At 45.0% G+C, this 18,330-nt stretch overlaps 1 protein-coding gene across 1 annotated transcript; it reads left to right on the top strand.

Annotated features, from left to right (window-relative positions):
- The first annotated feature begins 7,841 nt into the window (after positions 1–7,841).
- LOC120914090 lies at positions 7,842–18,330 on the top strand. The gene is made up of 3 exons (XM_040324565.1): positions 7,842–8,062; positions 15,166–15,770; positions 17,282–18,330. The coding sequence occupies exons 1-3, from the start codon at positions 7,997–7,999 to the stop codon at positions 17,568–17,570; spliced, it is 960 nt and encodes a 319-aa protein (XP_040180499.1). The 5' UTR covers positions 7,842–7,996; the 3' UTR covers positions 17,571–18,330.

The raw sequence follows: 18,330 nt of genomic DNA, 5'->3' as shown, positions 1-18,330 counted from the left end.
AGCCTGCTTGCCCTCGTGACTCTCTGCCTCTCTTTGTCCTTCCAGCCATAGTTATGCGTTCAGGTGTTATGTAACAAAATAGTCGCTGTCACACCAACTGCGTTCAGATGGTATTAAACAGCAACCACACAGTAAGAGCGACTTGGCTCAAGTGTAAAGTAACAAAATAGTCGCTGTCACACCGACTGCGTTCAGATGGTATTAAACAGCAATCACACAGTAAGAGCGACTTGGTTCAAGTGTAAAGTAACAAAATAGTCGCTGTCACACCAACTGCGTTCAGATGGTATTAAACAGCAACCACACAGTAAGAGCGACTTGGCTCAAGTGTAAAGTAACAAAATAGTCGCTGTCACACCGACTGCGTTCAGATGGTATTAAACAGCAATCACACAGTAAGAGCGACTTGGTTCAAGTGTAAAGTAACAAAATAGTCGCTGTCACACCAACTGCGTTCAGATGGTATTAAACAGCAACCACACAGTAAGAGCGACTTGGCTCAAGTGTAAAGTAACAAAGTAGTCGCTGTCACACCGACTGCGTTCAGATGGTATTAAACAGCAACCACACAGTAAGAGCGACTTGGCTCAAGTGTAAAGTAACAAAATAGTCGCTGTCACACCGACTGCGTTCAGATGGTATTAAACAGCAATCACACAGTAAGAGCGACTTGGTTCAAGTGTAAAGTAACAAAATAGTCGCTGTCACACCAACTGCTTTCAGATGGTATTAAACAGCAATCACACAGTAAGAGCGACTTGGTTCAAGTGTAAAGTAACAAAATAGTCGCTGTCACACCAACTGCTTTCAGATGGTATTAAACAGCAACCACACAGTAAGAGCGACTTGGCTCAAGTGTAAAGTAACAAAATAGCCGCAGTGACACCAACTGCCTTTAGTTGCTATTAAACAGCACGCACGCAGTAATAGCGACTGCGGTCAAATGCGATTTAACAGCACGCACGCAGTGACACCAACTGCCTTTAGTTGCTATTAAACAGCACGCACGCAGTAATAGCGACTGCGGTCAAATGCGATTTAACAGCACGCACGCAGTGACACCAACTGCCTTTAGTTGCTATTAAACAGCACGCACGCAGTAATAGCGACTGCGGTCAAATGCGATTTAACAGCACGCACGCAGTGACACCAACTGCCTTTAGTTGCTATTAAACAGCACGCACGCAGTAATAGCGACTGCGGTCAAATGCGATTTAACAGCACGCACGCAGTGACACCAACTGCCTTTAGTTGCTATTAAACAGCACGCACGCAGTAATAGCGACTGCGGTCAAATGCGATTTAACAGCACGCACGCAGTGACACCAACTGCCTTTAGTTGCTATTAAACAGCACGCACGCAGTAATATCGACTGCGGTCAAATGCGATTTAACAGCACGCACGCAGTGACACCAACTGCCTTTAGTTGCTATTAAACAGCACGCACGCAGTAATAGCGACTGCGTTTCTGTGCAATTCAATAGCCCAGTTGCATTAACAGCGACTGCGCTTCTGTGCAAATAAATTGCACACGTGCAGTAACAGGTAATGCGTCTGTGTGTGCAATTAACTAGCACACGTTAAATAACACAGAATAATTATATTTAAAGTAAATCCCTAATGCAGGCAATACAGCACGTTAGAGCGCTGCATGTAGAACAATCTCCTGCCTGATAGATAAACTAGCTGAGCTGTACAGTTTATAAATATATTGACAACGCCTAAGGATGTGAATATATTCTCTACAAACTGTACTTTTAACTATACTGACTACACTTCCTACTCTATCTATCTTTCTATCTATCTATCTATCTATCTAGTTAAGACACTGTGTCTCTATCTCTCTCTCTATCTATCTATCTATCTATCTATCTATCTATCTATCTATCTGGTTAAGACACTGTGTCTCTATCTCTCTCTGTCTGACTGACTGATCTTCTCTAGAACCGCCAACACACTACACTAGGCAGCCGTGCAGGCTGCCTTTTATAGTGGGGGGCGTGTACTAATCCCCCTGAGCCATAATTGGCCAAAGCCACCCTGGCTTTGGCCAATTATGGCTCTTCGTTTTTTTGAGCGCTGTGATTGGCCAAGCATGCGGGACATACAGCATGCTTGGCCAATCATCAGCGCTCAACGCCCCAGTGAATTATGGGACGTTTTGCGTCACTCGAATTTGGCGCGAACGACCCGTTTTGTTCGAGTTTCGACGAACGATCGAACGACCGATGTTCGAGTCGAACATACGTTCGAATCGAACGCGGAGCTCATCCCTAGCTGGTAGTAATAAAACAGGTAGGAGCGGGGCAGGTCGAAGTCAAGACGTAGCTGATAGATAGATTTAAATCCCTATGCATTGTATAAATGACATAGATATTTAACCCCCTTGGAGTACCAGCGATTTCGATCAGGTATTGAGTAAAGTTTCTGTAAATTGGGATTGAACCACAGGGGGTTATTGGGGGCAGACGGCCAGGTATGTGTAGATATCTTCGTAACAATGTAACGGAATAAGGAAAGGGAGGTGGCTAGCATAGAGGTGCCAGGGTGGGATGGGACGCGGCCTCTGTAGATAATGTTGTGTAGGATCTCTAGGGAAGACGCAATAGCACCCTCCGAAGTGGTACAAGCATTTGCTGCAGCCGAGTGTAGCCAGTCATGGATGTGTACCAGTTGGGATGCTAGATAATATAGATAAAAGTTAGGAAACGCCAAGCCCGCCAGATGTGATGGCAACCTTAGCGTTTCAAGAGCTACCCTTGGGGGTTTACCATTCCACAGAAACGCCGTAAATATTGCATCTATACATTTAAAAATTGACTTAGGGATTTTGCACGGGGAGTTAGCCAGAATATACAGCAATTTAGGTAGATAAATTATTTTTAGGGTGTTGGCCCTACCCATAAGATCCAAAGGCAAGTCCATCCATTGTTTGGTTTGCTCCTGCAGTCAAACTAATAAGGGGTCTAAATTATTGGTAATGTAGGCAGATAGAGGCATCTGTACCAGTACCCCGAGATACCTAAAAAAAAAAAAACACCACCTGTAGTCTGGACTCCGGGTGAAACTGGGGAATCGCAGCGGGATCCAAAGGAAAAAGATTGGATTAGTCCCAATTTACCCAGAAGCCAGAGTAATTGGCAAATGTATTAATTTCAGATAGTAAAGTGTGGAGCGACTCATTTGTGTCGGCCAGGTATACTATCGTCTACATACAGCGAGACCCGTTCCTCTATGGTGGCAATAGGGAGACCCTTAATTGGGTGAGAGGAGTGAATGCGAGTGAATGCGTACTTCATGGTGCCTCTAGTTATCGGGAAAGAAGTCAGTAACATGAGAATTAACTAGGATGCGGGCTACTGCGGAGGTATAAAGGAGCCTTTTCCATGCTATACCACGGGGGCCAAAGCCGTGCAGCGGTAACATCTAAAAGAGATATGGCCATGACATACTATTAAAAGCTTTACAGGTATCCAGAGATACGATAGCACAAGTGGGGGGACATTCATGTGGGTATTGAATGTTGTGGAACAGACTGTCAATATTCATTCTAGTGGACCTGCCAGGTATAAAGCCTCCCTGGTCATTGCTGACCAAGGTCGCAACTACAGTATTCAAACGGTTTGCCAACACTTTGGCCAGAATTGTAACATCCACATTAATGAGAGATATCGGGCGATGCAAATCACATTTGAGTGGGTCCTTTACGGGGTTTTAGTAGAAGTATGATCAAAGCCTCTCGCATGGTGGGGGGAAGGGTTCCACCGTCCAGGGCCTTGTTATAAGTATGCAAGAGAAATGGGCACAATAGGTCCTTAACCACTTAGCAACCGGCCCATAACCAAAGTACGGCTACACCCAGTGCCCTCCCCGAAATGACCCAGTTTTTGACAAACTATTTAAAATTCGGCCACTCCTAAATTCTTTCTCTGAAAAATTCCCCCAGTTATATATCCCAGAACAGAATATCTCAGTGGATGAGTCCCTTGTAAAATTCTTAGGCAGGCTGGGCATCAAACAGTTTATCCCCAGCAAAAGGGCCCGATATGGGGTTAAAATGTACAAACTTTGGGACCAAGCCGCGGGGTACATCTATGCCTTCCTGGTGTACAAAGGGAAGGACTCCCAACTGCATCCCCCCGAATGCGCAGAGTACATCGGAGCCAGCGGAAGAGTGGTCTGGGAGCTTGTCTAGCTATTTTGGGGTGTCATTTTTGCTATGTACATGCTATGTGTTGAAAATATCTTATAAATGGACAACTTTTGTGTAAAAAAAATCGTTTTCATTTTTTCCCCACATTTTCCAAAAACTTCTGGGAAAAAAATGAACCGTTCAAAAGACTCATTATACCTCATAGATTATACGTTGGGGTGTTTGCTTTCCAAAATGGGATCATTTTGTGGGCGTTTCCATTGTCCTGGTGCTCCAGGGCCTTCAAAAGTGTAATAGGTGGTTGAGAGATTAGATGTGTAATTTATGCTCCTAGAACGCCTGAAGGGGCTACTTCAGTGTTGGGCCTCTGTATGTGGCCAGGCTGTGTAAAAGTCTCACACATGTGGTATCGTCATACTCAGGGGGAGCAGCAGAATATATTTTGGGGTGTCATTTCGTGGAATGAACATGCCATGTGAGAGAAATAACCTGTTGTTATAATGACAATTTGGTGTGAAAATAAATCTTAATTTTGCAAATAATTGTAGGAAAAAACTACACCTTCAAAAACTAACTATGCCTCTTAGGGCCAGATTCACATAGAAATGCCCAGGCGCAGAGATACGCTATGCCGCCGTATCTTACCTGGCTCTAAGTCGAATCCAGGAAGATTTCGCGCCGTAAGTTACGGCGGCGCAGTGTATCTCTCGGCGTGTAATTCAAAGCGGCGGGTAGGGGGCGTGATTCATTTAAATGAAGCGCGTCCCTGCGCCGATTGAACTGCGCATGCTCCGTTTTGAAATTTCCCGCCGTGCTTTGTGCGAAATGACGTCGCACCGACGTAATTTTTTTAACTTAGACGTGAGTTACGTCCTTTCCTATTCACGGACGACTCACGCAAAAAAAAATTCTAATTTCGACGCGGGAACGACTGCCATACTTAACATGGCAAGTCTACCTATACGCCGCAAAATAGCAGCTTTAACTATACGCCGGAAAAAGCCGACTACAGACGACGTTCAAAAATGCGACGGCCGCGCGTACGTTTGTGGATTGTCGTAAAAACCTAATTTGCATACCCGACACGGAAAACGCCACCCAGCGGACGCCGAAGTAGAGAGAAGAATAAAAGGCAATGTCTCCCTCTCCATATTACTGCAATCCAGCACCTGGCTACAGAAAGTCAAAGAACAATCTTAAAACAAAAATTTTGGAACAAAACTCTACTAGTGTATGGCCATGCTAACTTGAGAGCTGTTCTTTTGGCAACCCTGTATAAAAGGGTGATCAAATAGATAGTGTGCTTCCAAAATAGTCAAGGAATCCAGCCTATGGAGAAAATAATAATTCAGGGACATGGCGAGATGACAAAAGATGATGCAGAATATAAAAGAAAGAACAGAAGCCTTAAAAGAAGAACAAAGAGAAAGCCTGAAAGCGTTTCTCCTACAGACGAAGGAAAACAGCCACTTATAAATAACAGATCTACAAGGTTCTCAGAGAGGATGGTTTCAAAAAGGTTGCTCTGGCAACTAACATAATAACAGGAAAGTGCGTGGCCATTATGATAATAAAGTCAACATTACATTAGCAGGTTTAAATGGGCAAGGGTTTTATTACAGCTGGCCAGCAAAGATAGCTTGTAACCTGTTGACTTGCTGCCTTCCCTATAGGAAATCATGTGTTATAATGCATTTTATCCATAAAATCTTCAGGCAGTTCCCCATGGTGATCACTGGTCCTGTTCACTGGTGTGGTTTCCTGCTGTACAATATACCTCTCTTAACGCGTACACACGACCATTTTTCGGGTTCTAAAAAATGGGTCTAGAAAAAGCAACGTTTTATTCAACCCGATCATTAAAACGGCCTTGCCTACACACGATCGTGAAAAAAAAATGCTCTAGCAAAGCACGTACGACGGCACTATAAAGGGGAAGTTCCATTCAGATGGCACAACCCTTGGGGCTGCTTTAGCTGATTCCGTAAAATACGATTTGCGCTTTTCTGTCTGTTACAGCGTGATGAATGTGCTTACTCTATTACGAACGCTAGTTTTACCAGAACGAGCGCTCCCGTCTCATAACTTTCTTCTGAGCATGTGCGTTTTTTTCACGTCGTTAAAGCCCACACACGACCATTTGTTACAACCTTAAAAACGACAACGTTAAAACCGTTGTGAAAAAATAGAGCATGTTGGAAATTTTTAATGCCCATTTTTTTAGATCGTAAAAAATGCTCTGAAGCCCACACACGATCGTTTTTAATGACATAAAAAAAAAAATCTTTTTTTAGAACCCGAAAAACGTGTGTATGCGGCATCTGTCATTTAAAACTGGACGCACAAGAGGAGTAAACTCACATTGCTGCTATTGTGCTACTGGGATTTCTTGCCTACACCCAGGACAATTGCTACACTGTGGCACCATGTTCTTTTTCTGGTGGACTCTGTTTCCGGGTTTTGATACGGTTTCTTGTTTTTTATATCTAGTTTTTTACATTTGTAACCTATGCCTTAATCCATGTCTGGTATGAAGCTTTGTTCTACAAGAAACGTAATAAAGATTGATTTAATTGCAAGCTCTTGTTCAGTCACTGGCTTGCCCAACCTGCACTACCAATATGTGGCACTCACGTAAGGAGCAAGGACTGATTTTTTTTGTTACTCTACGATGTTTAGTTACTCCTTTTCATTTTTCTGGAATACGCATATATAAGTTCCTCCAGCCTCAAAAATTTGAATATCTCTCCTTTTCCTTCTTATGTCTCTCCCTCCTTCTTCTTTCTCTGCTCTCCTGTCCCTCGCTTCTTTCCTTCTCTTCATGTCAAGAATATTTTTGCATCCATGACATTTTATATTACTCAACAGTCCAATATGATGTTGTTAGATATTGTCCTGTTGAAGAAAATTATTTATCCAGTTTTCTGAAGAGCTACTAAACCCATCACAACCCTTGCAATTCAAACGGAAACATACATAAGCAGATATTACCTTTGGACGCTTGTCAGAATAATCAGTAGGTCAAAAGATATGGGCAAATCACAACTTTTACTTTGAAAGTCAAGATTGATTCCACCAATTGGGAATTCAGGACCTATCTTTTGGCCTGTGAGGCCACCCATCACCTTAAAGGACCGATTGGGATATGAAAGAGGAATAACCAATCTTGATGTTTACAGTTGGTTGAGATTTTCAAGTAACTTCAGCTGCGTATATCATTGAATCCACAGACCATGTTACATGTGTTTTTTGCATAAAATAACCTTATCATAAATGTTTTCCGTCACATGCTTAGTTTGAATTGCCCAGGTGTGTGACAGGTTTGAGCAAAACATTCCAGCTTACCATACACATCCTTTTCATTGTACTTTCCACTGCTACAATAATCCCTCCTATTTTTCTTGGTGCCTCTCTGATGACACCAGTCACCCCTAGGGCCCGCATCAGCGTGTCCCCTCAAATTATATGGTACACCACATCTAGCAAAGTCTGCAGACTCAGCAAACATGGCTACTTGCTAACGCAACACAAAAATGCAAATTCTAACATATATTGTCTGCACTCAGCCACTCCTGCCTGCACCTCTTCCCCTGGGTGTAATGTCTTGATTTCTCTATATGCAGAAGAGGGGGAAGGTCAATACAGTATGTCTTTGTATCAGGGTGGTCTGATGAAGTGACAGGTAGCATCATTGGTACCCAGGCTCTGTCTCCTCCAGGATGCTGTGACAATGCAGCAGGGGGGAGGTGCTCCATCTCCCTCCCCCTTGTTCTTCGGCAGAACTCAGTCTCTTCATCCAGCAGTCACAGCTTCTCGAATCAGGGCAGCGTCTTCGTATCAGGATGGGCCCCTGTGTCGTGTTGGTGGCTGTCACTGTCTGCTTGTCTGTCCCCAGCACCCTTGGCAAGGTTAGTTGCTTGATTGTGGGGAAATCTCTATCTAGCAGTAACCCTTATCAGCCACATTTCTTTTCCTTTGCTATGCCACCCTCTCTCTTCTCCTAGTTTCCTTGCTCATCTCTCTATTCTTCTTCTCTTCTTCCTCTGCCAGTATTTTTCCAATGTCTAGCTCCTCTTACTCATTTATTTTCTTTTTCTCCTCTGATCACATTTCTCTCCACTCCTCCTTTCTCCTCTTTTTTCTCTCTCCCATTTCATTTCTCTCTCTCTTTCTCATCTCTACCTCTCCTCTTTCTCTTTCCTTTCATCTCTTTCCTTGTCCTCCTTTTTCTCCCCCCCCCCCCCACCAATTTCCCTCCCTCTACCTATTTCTCTCTTTCTCTCCCCCACCTCCTGTCCTATTTTCTCCCCCCCCCCCAATTTCCCTCCCTCTACCTCCCTCTACCTCCTTCTCTCTTCCTCTCCCCCACCTCCTGTAATCTTTTCTCTCCCCCCCCCCCCCAATTTCCCTCCCTCTACCTCCTTCTCTCTCTCTTCCCCTCTCCCCCACCTCCTGTCCTCTCCCCCCCCCCCACCCCCAATTTCCCTCCCTCTACCTCCTTCTCTCTTCCTCTCCCCCACCTCCTGACCTCTTTTCTCCCCCCCACCCCCAATTTCCCTCCCTACACCTCCTTCTCTCTTCCTCTCCCCCACCTCCTGACCTCTTTTCTCCCCCCCCCCCACCCCCAATTTCCCTCCCTCTACCTCCTTCTCTCTTCCTCTCCCCCACCTCCTGACCTCTTTTCTCCCCCCCACCCCCAATTTCCCTCCCTACACCTCCTTCTCTCTTCCTCTCCCCCACCTCCTGACCTCTTTTCTCCCCCCCCCCCCACCCCCAATTTCCCTCCCTCTACCTCCTTCTCTCTTCCTCTCCCCCACCTCCTGTAATCTTTTCTCCCCCCCCCCCCCCCAATTTCCCTCCCTCTACCTCCTTCTCTCTCTCTTCCCCTCTCCCCCACCTCCTGTCCTCTTCCCCCCCCCACCCCCAATTTCCCTCCCTCTACCTCCTTCTCTCTTCCTCTCCCCCACCTCCTGACCTCTTTTCTCCCCCCCACCCCCAATTTCCCTCCCTACACCTCCTTCTCTCTTCCTCTCCCCCACCTCCTGACCTCTTTTCTCCCCCCCCCCCCCACCCCCAATTTCCCTCCCTCTACCTCCTTCTCTCTTCCTCTCCCCCACCTCCTGACCTCTTTTCTCCCCCCCACCCCCAATTTCCCTCCCTACACCTCCTTCTCTCTTCCTCTCCCCCACCTCCTGACCTCTTTTCTCCCCCCCCCCCCACCCCCAATTTCCCTCCCTCTACCTCCTTCTCTCTTCCTCTCCCCCACCTCCTGACCTCTTTTCTCCCCCCCCCCCCAATTTCCCTCCCTCTACCTCCTTCTCTCTTCCTCTCCCCCACCTCCTGTCCTCTCCCCCCCCCCCCAATTTCCCTCCCTCTACCTCCTTCTCTCTCTTTCCCTCTCTCTTCTTCTCCCCCAGCTACTGTTACCTTCTCTCTATGCCTCTCTCCTCTTCTTTTTCCCCCCATCTCCCTCTCTCTTTCTTTTCCTCTCCTCCACCTTCTGTTCACTACTCGTTCTCTCTTTTTTTCTCCTCTTCTCTGCCCCTTTTTTTCTTTCCCTCTTTCTTTTCTTTTTCTCGTTCAATTGCCCCTCCCCCCAGCTTCTGTTACCTTCTCTCTATTCCTCTCTCCTCTTCTGTTTTCCACCATTTCCCTCTCTCTTTCTTTTCTTATTCACCTCCTGTTCTCCTCTTTCTCTCTTTAATCTCCTCTTCTCTATCCCTCACTTTCTTTCCCTCTTTTTTCCTTCTGTTTTTCCCATTCACTCACCCCTCTCTCCAGGTTGTGTTATCTTCTCTATTTTTCTCCCCCCCCCCCCCCCCCATTTCTCCCTCTCTCTTTTCCTCTCCCTCTCCTGTTCTCTTCTCTCTCTCTCTCTCTCTCTCTCTCTCTTTATTCTTTTCTCTACCCCTCTCTTTCTTTCCCTCTTTTTTAAATTCACTCACCCCTCTCTCCAGCTTGTGTTACCTTCTCTATTTTTCTCTCCCCCCCCCCCCCCCATCTCTCTCTCTTCCTCTCCGCCTCCTGTTCTCTTCTCTACCGCTCTCTTTCTTTCCCTCTTTTTTTGCTTTTCTTTTTCTCATTCACTCATGTTATCTCCTCTATGTTTCTCTCTCCTCCTCCCCCCCATCTCTCTCTCTATTCCTCTCCACCCCTTGTTCTCTTCTCTCTCGTTAATCTCCTCTTCTCTGCCCCTCTCTTTCTTTCCCTATTTTCCCTCTTGTTACTATCTCTCCTTTCCTTTCCTCTCTCCTCTTCTCTTTCCCCCATCTCCCACTCTCTCTGTTTTCTTCTCCTCCCCGTGTTCTCTTCAGTCTTTCCTCTCTCCTCCGTCTCTTTATTCTCCTTGTCTCTGCCCCTCTCTGTTTTTCCTTCTCTTTTTTCCCTTTTACTCACCCCCTCCCCAGCTTTTTTTTTCTTCCTCCCTCTAGTTAGCTCTTTTCTTCTCCTGGGGGGGTCCTTCTCCCACTTTCTACTACCCCCTCATCTCTCATCTTTATTTCCACTTACATCTTCTCTATCGTTCTGCCCTCTTTAAGTCTCCTCTCCCCCCTCCTTCACCGTTTTGTTTTACTCTCTTCTCTCCATCTATCTCTCTGCCAGGTTGTCTCATTCTCCCCAGTTTCGCTCCCTTCCCCACCCTTCGGTCTTTCCATTCCATCCAATGACACTCTACGTCTGTTTTTTTTTTCTCTCTGCATTCGTCTTTCTCCATCTTGTTGCTAGGATTGGGAAAGACATGGAGTGCCCTAGGGCACGTTGAGGAAATAAATTGTGCACAACGAATGGTGGGCAAGGCCAGATTGAGCCTAACCATAGGAGAGGCTTAAAGGGGAATGGTTAACTAGAACCAGTGCCTACTTTCTATATACAAGGCACACATATGCCAAAGACCCAAAGTCTTTGGACCCCAAAAAATGTGCTTCATTTACTATGCTATAAGTGACAGTCTCATATACACAGATTAGCCTCATAAACAATAATTAAAAATAAAGCTTTTTCCTTACGTATGCTTTTCTACACACAGATGTAATGTACAACATAGTTCACGGAGTGCAGCTTTTAAGCGTATGTAATATACAACATAGCAAATAGTGTGCAGAGGTCAGGGCTATGTCATGTAGAACATAGTTTTGGGATGCAGCGTTTAGGATTATGTCATCTACAGCAAAGTATAATGTGCAGAGGTCAGGGCTGTGTAACGTACAACATAGTTCATGTGGTGCAGCATTTAGGGTTAAGTAACATACAACATAATATAGTATGCAGAGGTCAGTGCTATGTAACGGAAAACATAGTTTATGGGGTGCAGCTTTAAGGAGTATGTAACATACAATATAGTATCGTGTGTAGAGGTCCGAGCCATGTAACGTGCAACATAGTGTATAGGGTGCAACAGTCAGAGGTCAGGACTAACCCAAGTAATATACAACATAACATAGGGCAGTTGTTAGGATTATGTAATCTATATTATAGCATACTGTACAGAGTTCAGTAATAAGGACTTGTGAACTACAACACAGCTTATACAGTGTGAGGTCAGGACTATATAATGTACGACACAGTGAAAACACTGCATTGGTTAAGACTATGCTATGCATAACACAGTTTATAGAGTGCAGCTGCAAGGACTAAGTGCCCCTTTTGTTGACGTTATGTGGTGAGTACCCCCTTAAACAGTGGTGAATGCCCCTAAAATGTTGGTGATCAGTGGTGAGTACCCCTTTAGACACGTGTTTATTGGTCAGTGCCACCTTATATGTTAGAGTTTAGTGGTCAGCGCCTCTTATAGATTGGTGCTCAATGGTCAGTATGTTGGTGTTCACTGGTTAGTGTCTCCTTATTGATTAGTATTAAGTGGTCAGTGTCCCATTATACCCTGCTGCTCACTGATCAGTGCCCCCTTAAACATTGGTGATTGCTGGTTAGTGCCTCTTTAAACATTGGTGTTCAGTATTCTGTACCCCCTGACACTGGTTTTTAATGCCCCTTAGGCCCCGTACACACGTCCGAGGAACTTGACGGGCAAAACTCATCGTTTTGCTCGTCGAGTTCTGTGTGAAGCCGCCAAAGATCTCGGCGAGCCAACTTTCCTCATTGAACAACGAGGAAATAGAGAACATGTTCTCTATTTGGCTCGACGAGGAACTCGTCGGCTTCCTCGGCCGAAAGTGTACACACGGCCGGGTTTCTCGGCAGAATTCAGCTCCGATCGAGTTTCTGGCTGAATTCTGCCGAGAAACTCGATTGTGTGTACGGGGCCTCATACATTGGTATTCAATGCCCCATTATTGATTGGAATTTGGTAATCTGTGACCATATACACATATGTCACAGTTCAAGAGAGGTGTCACTAGACATGGGACACATACCCAAGCAAGCTGCCCAGGCCCATAGAGACTCAGCGCCATATAAAGGAAATCCTATCCTTTTTCTGCATTGATCAATGCAATAACTCCCCCCCCCCTCCTTCTATTCTCATTATATTATGAGAGTGTGGTTGTGGTTTCTAATTATTATACATCCATGGATCTCAGTTACAGACTCCATCTCAGGCTCATATTTGAAGCTCAATGTTATGTCACCTACACAGTACACAGCCCCTCCTTGGGTCCTGCTGTGCGTACGGAAGCTATAATGTCCAGAGATCTCATGCGATGCCTCATTATCTGTAATGACATTTTCTCCTTCTGCAGATGCTTGGGGTATTAGTCATAGATACTGATAAACCACTGATTAGTGTCTGCCTGCAGCTAATTGGATGACACCGGGATATACAACAGTCGCTAGGGAATCTGCACCAAACAGGGACCTGAAGGATGCTGGGAGTGTACAGAGGGATACTAAGAATGTGGCAACCATAGGGATGGATAGATCTATAGGAGTGCCCCTGGATGTATAGCTGGGCATAGAAGGGCTTGGTGCCACAGAGGTACACGTATATACTGTAATTATGCTGTAGTTTAATAGATGGAAAAGCCTGACTTGGTCTGCCTGTCTCTCTATCCATCAACCTATATGAGAAACAACAAAATTCTGTTTAGTTATACCTTTGCTGTGACCACCTTGTGTCTCAAGGCTTAGGCACAGGCAAACTATTAAAATAAAAATCTTTCGTAGGCAAAGAATGCTTGGGGTTTTTACATAAGCCCTGTTGAGACTGGTTCACTTTAAACATGTGATGTGAAGATATCACATTTGTAGAAATATAATTCATATTTGGAGAAGTTGTAATGTCAATCCTATGAAATATTATCTAGATTAGAAAAGTGATGCCCGTCCTGTTAAACATAACCTATATTTGCTATGTAACGCATTCATTTTTGTAATAATATACAAATCGGTTCGTTTTTATACCCAGACCTGCTTAATATACCTTCTTTATAGGACTACAATATACCTTCTCCTTTGGTTCAAAGGAGTAAATACAGTAAACACAAAGGTCCAGATTCACAGAGCAAGTACGCCGGCGCATCTACTGATACACCGGCGTACTTTCAAATTTGCTGCGTCGTATCTTTAGTTTGAATCCTCAAACCAAGATACGATGGCTTTTGGCTTCGATCCGACAGGCGTACGGCTTCGTACGCCTTTGGATCGTAGGTGCAATACTTTAGCGCCCGCTGGGTGGAGTTTGCGTCGTTTTCCGCGTCGGCTATGCTAATTAGCTTTTTCCGTCGATCCACGAAGGTACGCATTCTCTTACGTTGTCGCTAGTCGGCTTTTCCCGGCGTATAGTTAAAGCTGCTATTTCGTGGCGTATAGATAGACTTGCCATGTTAAAGTATGGCCGTCGTTCCCGCGTCGAATTTTGAATTTTTTTTTTTTTGCGTAAGTCGTCCGTGAAAAGGAAAGGACGTAACTCACGTCTACGTTCAAAAAATGACGCCGGTGCGACGTCATTTCGCGCAAAGCACGGCAGGAAATTTCGAAACGGAGCATGCGCATTTCAATCGGCGTGGGGACACGCTTCATTTAAATGAATCACGCCCCCTACCCGTCCAATTTGAAATACGCGCCGAGAAATACACTACGCCGCCGTAACTTACGGCGCGAAATCTTCCTGGATTCGAAATTCCGCCAGGTAAGATACGGCGGCGTAGCGTATCTCTGATACGCTGCGCCAGGGCAATTCTTTATGAATATGGCCCAAAGATTTTGTCCTGGGAACTCAATATCAATGAATGATATAGTATACTTCTCCTGGAGCTTCTGCCCCCCCCCCCTCTTCTATTTGGATCACAGGAGTGCAGAAGTCCGCTGTCAGCTGATAACACAGGGCCAGTCCAGGATCCGCCCTCATGTATGGACCGGCACCCAGCTCAGCGAGCAACTGAGAGCCTGAGCCAGCCACTCCCACCCCCTCCACAGCCCAGTGCTCCAGTGAACAAGGAGGGGGCAGAGCAGAGAGCCAGTGACTGACAGTCAGCAGCCCTCTGTCCAGGGAGCTTTGAGAACTGTGCGATCGGCGGTGTTTGATCGCTCGGTTCTCAGTCAGCAGGGGACAGTCTACCAGTCCTTAGATATGGTGGCTGCATTTGTTTTCTTGTTTCAGGATTTTTTATTCCTCCGGGTTATCTTGACAGTAACACACTTCCTGTCCTAGGGTGACAATACTCACTGTGTTGTAGCTCTGGTGGAACGACATGCTCACCTAAGGACAGGAAATGTATTAGGACTATGGGATACTCCCCCTCTCTTCATCTCTATACCATGTGGGAAGGTGTTTTGAAGTCCTCAAAAGGTAACCTGTGCATGTCTGACAAGACTAGATAAGAATGCAGTGTCCACAGAAAGTTAGGAGCTCACTGCATTTCTAGTAGGATCAACATATACTTGTGTTGCATTTATCCAACAGAGATAATAAAAGACTTTTAATTATATAGATAAAAGAACAAAAAGGAAGCAAATACATTTACTGCTACGGTTTACATACACTTTAACTCCATTTTAGATAACCAGTAAGAGATTGAAAGTAATATTGATTAAACCTTTTGTTTTCCACATCCAGCCTCTGGGGTTACTGACTCACGATGACCTTGGAGCTCCCTTAAGAGTCAGAAGAAGCCTCCCAGCTAACATCCCTTATGAAGCTGATATGATGTCCTACGTTTCACCAGAAGCTCTTCGCAATGAACCACTATATGCTGACCTAAACCAGGCCATGCTTGCCAGACTTGCTGCCTACCCTCAAGAAGAACTCCTTGCTCAGGCCTTGGAAAGAATGGGCTCCCCCCGCAGAGTGGACCCTGCTCGGAATGGTCCATCTCTACAACAGCTGGTAGAGGAAGGCCAGAGGAGGGACAAGGAGACCATCTATCTGGCCAACCTTCTGCATCTCTGGAATCAGATCAACCGGGACAAGGCCTACGCTGACCAGTTGCAAGCATTTTCTGGCCCTGCTCAGCCTGAGGCAGACTACCAGAGACCATACCAAGATTATGATGAGACCGAGGTGGTGACCAGCCGGGCACGGCCACAGGTATCCCGAAACCAAATGGCCCAAGCTCTGCAGAGCTACTACCGACAAAACCGGGGGTTTGAAGGCCCCTCTTTACGGCTGCCACAGGAAGAGGGCAATGATGATGGGTATCCCATGGATGAAGAGATGTTAAGGTAAGCTGAAGGGACATGTGTGTTCTATGGAAGTACATTTTATGTACAAAACATTGTCCTTGATAATAAAACAGCTTGTTCATCTGAAAATCTGATCTTTCACCTCTGTATAAACATACCCCTTATTTTTTGAGTCCCCGTGGATCTAACAGTCAGCAACACATGAAAGACTTAAAAAAATTGAATCTGTGTGTCAACCTTAATCTTCAGAAGAGTATTCAGTAACTTAAATTGGGGTTTCCATCCCAAATTTTTTTTTCATTATTGTGCTCATTGGACCTAAAAAAGTAAAAAAAATTATAATTTTTTTTTTACTCATCTGAAAATGCCTGTTGCTATGCGGTCCCACGAAATCTGCCTTTGAAATCACCTAGGATTCTGACATCATCTCCCTCTAATGCTCCTGGGAAATGTGTGTCATCATTTCCCAGGATGCAGTGCGCTGTCCAATTATCACTCCCCATCCAAGACTTCCAGGAAGTAAGGGCCAAATCCACAAATATCGGGCGCAACTTAAATCTTCCGATTTAAGTTACACCGCCGCAAAATTTCTCCCTAAGTGCCCGATCCACAAAGCACTTACCTTGAAATATGCGGCGGTGTAACTTAAATGTGTCCGGCGCAAGGCGTGCCGAATCTAATGGGGCGAGTCCCATTTAAATTAGGCGCGCTCCCGCGCCAGACGTACTGCGCATGCGCCGTCGGGTAACTTACCGGACGTGCATTCACTGCATTGCGCTAACTGACGTCGCTCCAACGTCATTTGCTTAGACGTTATCGTAAATGCCATTCACGAACGTCTTACGCAAACGACGTAGAATTTAAATTTCGACGCGGGAACGACGGCCATACTTAACATGGCTTAAGAGAACTAGGGCTCAGCCCTAGTTTTACGCGGCGTAGAGCGACGGGCCCGTCGGAACGTTCATGGATCGCCGTAAGTGTTCATTTGCATATTCTAGGCCGGCCGCAATGGCCTCGCCACCTAGCGGCCGGCCTAGAATTGCATCCTTAAGTTCCGACAGTGTAATTCAATTACACATGTCGGATCTTCTGCCTATCTATGGTAAACTGATTCTGTGGATCAGTTCCATAGATAGAAACAGGGATACGACGGCGTATCAGTAGATACGTCGGCGTATCCCTTTTGTGGATTACCCCCTAAGTGCTTGTAGGCTTCACAATGCCCACAAGCAAAATGACAACGCTGTAGACATAGTTTTATAAACTATCTTTTTTGAATATCAATGCGGATCGGCGGCGGATTGTAAAATAGTAAGTGACCGGATTTATATTATAAAAACGCAGGATGAAAGGACATACATTTAAAAAATGCTAATTGTGGTTGATACTCCACTTTAAGAACAAAATCAAAAATCCTATAACCATTATCAGCTGTCCTACCTATTATCAAATAAGAGTTCTTTCACCTAAGGCATAAAAATGCTTTTTTTATGATAAATAAGTCATTAATGTGAAAAATGTTAAATATATGTTCTTTTACAATATAGGTACCTGGTCACACGGGTCCTAACAGCAATGAGTGAAGCAGAAATGCCTCAACGCTTAACCTCAAAGACACCTCGACGCATGAGGCGCTCTCTGGAGGATGACCACAGCGAAGACACCCCAGCCAACCTTCTACGTGTAAAACGCCTAGACACTGACAACCCTGACTACATCTCCAATGGGGTGCTGCACAGGAAAAAACCAGAGGGAGAACTCGACAACCAGAGAGGATCCCAGCATTTCACAGATCAAAGGGTGACTGAGCAGCTTTTGAAATATTTTCCTGAATAATTCTATACAAAATTCCAGATACAGTCCTCCACACCATGCTCATACCGGTCTCTGTACATTCATATCTGTATTACACAACCATGCAGTGTATTGTTTGCCCCACACACATTCCCCTTTTCAATTCCACCATTTTAGCTCCAAGATGGACTAACTATGGCTAACAATTGTTAAGGGACTACATGCCACAATATGCCCTGCCAGCTATTGACATGTTGGCATTTTTCCATTCATTATCAAAATCTACCACGTGTCCGTATGCGACCAAAACCATAACGTAAACTTAAAAATTGAAAGTTCTGCTTAGTTTTAGACCTCTTTAAAGGTTACAGAGGCACCATCACTGGACAGCAAAATGGCCTTTCCTGAAGTCAAACCTCCTAGCAAAGTGCAACTCCGTCAGTGAGGCACACAGAGGAGGCTTTCCTTGTCTAGTTAAGATGATAAAAATAATCTTTTCAAGAAGAATTGAAGATTAGAATGGCTGACAGTTTCACTTAAATAATGGGGTTTAAGGGTGCATCTGCAGGTCCTCTCAGGCAACTAAAATTAGAAAGTGTGGGTCATTAAAAAAACAACCATACAAGTTATTTCTTCAAAAAAAGGATGCCCTTTGTAACTCAAATTGGCCATGCTGGCTTTGTCAGTTTTGTGACAATTTCAACCAGCTTCTCATTAACAGAGAAAAGTACCTTACTACCCCTGTTTTGATCCATTTAATTAGTTTGCAAAAGCTAGCTGGGCATGCTTAAATTTTCAACAA

This window comes from Rana temporaria, chromosome 9, assembly GCF_905171775.1.
Source record: "Rana temporaria chromosome 9, aRanTem1.1, whole genome shotgun sequence".
In the NCBI taxonomy this organism is placed as follows: Eukaryota; Metazoa; Chordata; class Amphibia; order Anura; family Ranidae; genus Rana; species Rana temporaria.
Note: the sequence above shows the minus strand (reverse complement) of the source record. Positions and strands in the feature narration are given on the sequence as shown.

Excerpts from the sequence above, each read along its gene's own strand:
- LOC120914090 (XM_040324565.1), top strand. The coding sequence starts at position 7,997 with ATGGGCCCCTGTGTCGTGTTGGTGGCTGTCACTGTCTGCTTGTCTGTC. Across the intron at positions 8,063-15,165 it reads TCCCCAGCACCCTTGGCAAG|CCTCTGGGGTTACTGACTCA; the intron begins GTTAGTTGCTTG and ends TTCCACATCCAG. Across the intron at positions 15,771-17,281 it reads ATGGATGAAGAGATGTTAAG|GTACCTGGTCACACGGGTCC; the intron begins GTAAGCTGAAGG and ends TTTACAATATAG.